Source organism: Pteropus alecto, unplaced genomic scaffold (genome assembly GCF_000325575.1).
Source record: "Pteropus alecto unplaced genomic scaffold, ASM32557v1 scaffold189, whole genome shotgun sequence".
Classification (NCBI taxonomy): Eukaryota; Metazoa; Chordata; class Mammalia; order Chiroptera; family Pteropodidae; genus Pteropus; species Pteropus alecto.
The window spans coordinates 195,486-198,860 of NW_006442117.1; the positions used below are offsets into that span (position 1 = coordinate 195,486).

General features: G+C 55.3%; 1 protein-coding gene and 1 pseudogene across 1 annotated transcript in view; one reads left to right on the top strand and one right to left on the bottom strand.

Annotated features, from left to right (window-relative positions):
* Window positions 1–3,375, bottom strand: part of ABCB10 (ATP binding cassette subfamily B member 10) — a gene marked incomplete at its 5' end in the record, with an annotated part of 24,511 nt that extends 21,136 nt beyond the window's left edge. Inside the window, one exon of the mRNA XM_025039055.1 lies at window positions 3,309–3,375. Coding sequence (XP_024894823.1) covers window positions 3,309–3,375 — 67 coding nt within the window. The remainder of the gene's footprint in view (window positions 1–3,308) is intronic.
* Window positions 672–790, top strand: LOC112470051 (annotated as a pseudogene).

The window sequence follows — 3,375 nt, forward strand, 5'->3', positions numbered from 1 at the left end:
AGCACCCCTGGTTCGCTCCTTGCCCTCCCTGGTCTTTATCACCGCGTTCATTCTGGTCACTGCAAGTTCTATCTTCGGAAAACATCACCTCAAATTCAGCAAAAGCTCCAGGCGCGCGTCAGCTTCTAGGAACGGCCCTCATCTCAACCACAGGAGCTTATCTGGAGCTCCAGCGAGGCGCACCCTCCCGCGCCCGCTCCCCCCCGCCCCAAAGACCACAGGAGGAAGGGTGGCCCCTCCCAGGGGCGACGAGCCCTCCGGGGAGGGGTGAACAACCGCGCCACAAAGAGCGTCCCGCTGGCAGCATCGCTGGGACCTCGCAGGACCCTGCAGCCCACGGCTCCCTCCTGCCACCCGGCCTCATGCACGGGCTCCCTGGCCAACGCCGGGGCAGAGCCCTGGGCGCCTCTTCCATCTGCCAGGCGCAGCGCGAGGCTTTGAGTGGTCCCATCGGGCCACGCGGCTCCTCTGCGAGCCCTGCATCGGTCAGGACTCCTTCTGTCCGAGGTGACTGACGGGATGAACAATTATTGAGGGGAAAGTTGGGAGGTCCCCGGGGCCTTTCCAGTGGGCGTGGGCATGGGCGTCACGCCCACCCCGTGGCACACACCTGTGGACACCTCGGGAGGCACACCCTGCTTTTAAGTTTGTGATAAAAACTACTTAGGGTCGCCTACAGCCATGCCACACTGAACAAGCCCGATCCTCTCTGCTCTTGGAAGCTAAGCAGGGTCGGGCCTGGTTAGTACTTGGATGGGAGACCACCTAGGAAGACCAGGTGCTGTAGGCGTAACAAATAAAAAATAAGAGATTGCAAGCTGACAAGGTCCTTGCAATTGGTGAGGTTAAGCCAAGGGCTGCCTCGCTTAAAAATAAAACAAAACAAAACAAAACTTAGGGTCAAAGGGTTCTGGTCACACAGTTCAGGTGGCATATCTCCAAACTGCTACGCTCAGTTGAAAATACTGTTATTCAGATACAGAAATGGATTTTTGAAAAATGTTTGTTTTTTGAAACATTAACATTAGAATTTCCTCTCGACTCAACTTTGTTCTGGTGTCTTGATTAACGAACAGACGCATGCCCTGCTGCCCTTTGTCTCTAGCATTTCAGAGATCTGCCAAGTTCAAGGCTGCTCTTAACGATGATGAGTTACAAGTTAACGATGCTAAGCTACAGGCTAAGTTACAAATCACTTCCTCGTACCCTCCAGATTGGCTTCAATATATCACTTCGGAGGAAACATATGACTTCTTAGGGCTTTTCATCAGACGTCCTCATAAGATACAATATGTATTTATTATCCGTTTAAAAAGTTTAAAAAAAAATTAAGTGTACCGACCCCAGACTTATTTTCTCAAACTCTTAGGTTCATAGTTACTCAATGCGGCACAGCAAACTAGCTCCCCTTCCTCAGCTAAAACGAGGTTCAGCCCTTGCCTTGTTTAGGGCTGTCTCCTCCACCCAGCGGCATGGCTGGACGTGTGGGAACAGGACACGAGATGACAGTCACAAGAGAGGCTGGGCTGCCCAGCCTGACATCTGAAAAACCTTCTTGACGTTTAACACTTCAGAACCAACCAAAATTGGGTCTCTGCACGCTGACGGCTCTCCACACTCAGGCTTCCCCGGGGCCTGGCGACACCATCGCTCATTCCCTTAGCTGGGCACCGAGCCCCTGCCAGCTGCACACGCTACACCAGTGCTTGGTATTTTACACCTCAGTGATGCTGATATCAGCAGGCAGGGCAGAGACCACCGGGGCGCAGACGGGGTTGCCCCGAGCCTTGAGGAGGGGCTCAAAGCCCACGGCCTGACGGTGGACGCCGGCGGTCTTCCCACAGAGACGCATGTGCAGATCAGGCCCCGTGCACCTTTGGCCTAATTGGTCCCTCATTATACAGCTATTGTAAGGGGAAAGATTTACGCGATGTGAAGAGAAATCAGACTCTACAGCTATCGCGATACATTAGCATTGCGGTTAACGCTGTCCCCAACATGCATCTGACGCCACGACAGTTCCAAAAAACCCACATGGCAAGAAAAGGGGTGTCTCCCCGATTCTAAGAGAAACCATCTCCTTTCTACGAAGAGACCACCCAAGATCATGACTATTGCACCCCTTAGTTAGGTCAATGGATAAAGCCCCAAACCCAGAAGGCGAGACAGCGCCCCGAGGCCGGCCACTCTCCCCGCTGAGAGTGCTCGAGCTGCTGCTTCATCGCCCTCACTGTCCGTCCGTGAACCCTTCCTCACGACGCTGACGAGATCCTGGGCAACTGTCTGGTGACAGTACCAAGACTCCCCCTAAACTTCGACAGTCAGGGAGAGGTAAAATGCCCTTCTCCAGGGTACCAACCTGCCCTACGACACGGGTCCCCCTCCAGGAGGGCCTAAGGCGACGTGTCTGCAGCGAAGAACGGGAGAGTCTCACGGTTTCGAGGGCCACAGCAGTCAGTCCCCTCCCCCCGAGACGGCGGCCCCAGCAGGGGCAGACTCCACGTTTCTGTTCCCCAGTGTAAGCCCAGGGCCTGGAACGCACAAGGCACTCAATACACATTTATTAAAGAAATGAAGATTTAGAAAAATCTGAAAAACTTGCACTTAATTATTTTTGTAATTACGGCTAACAAGGAGCTACAGAAAATCATGTTTATCTGGATTTTGTTTCTAAAACCATTCGTGTTGATGTTTTCTAAAAATGACTGTTATGATGTAGACGGGTTGCGATCTAGTTTCTCCAGACTTTTGGAGTTTGCAGATCACTGCTCCTGACGACTCTGGGAAGGAGACGGGAGCTTCCCGCACAGGTGCCGGCCGAAGGGGGTTACGCTGCTTTACTTCGCGGCAAAAACCCTGCCGACCGCGTAATAAACCTGCCTAAAGCACATAAGGCTGTAAAAGTCAGCATAAGAGCATAGTAGAAAATAATGCGTTTACAGCTAGAATTAACTTTAAAAAAACAGACGAGGAAAGCTCGGCTCCTCCCGAGAATAGGGGCACCCGCGGGCGCCGGAGCCACAGAGGGCGGGCCCCCGACTCCGAGTGCTCCCCTGGGATAATGTGGCACGAGAGACAACGGACACGAAACGGACCCCCCGCCAGGTCCCCAGCTGCGCTGACGGGCTCGGCAATTCTCCGGGGAGGCGAGCGCGCCGACCGGCACTTCGGGGTCGAAGTGCCCGGGGGCAAGGCCACCGCGTCCCTGCGCACGGTGCCGCCCCCGCGGTGTCCCTTCTCGGCCGCCCCGGGACCGCGCGCCGCAGGCTGTGCCCGCGGGGAGAGCGGAGGGAGGACGGGGGCCCTACCTGCCAGCCTCCGGCGCTCGGGGTACGCCAGCCCCAGGAGCTTCCGGGCCTCCGAGCGCCCGGGCGG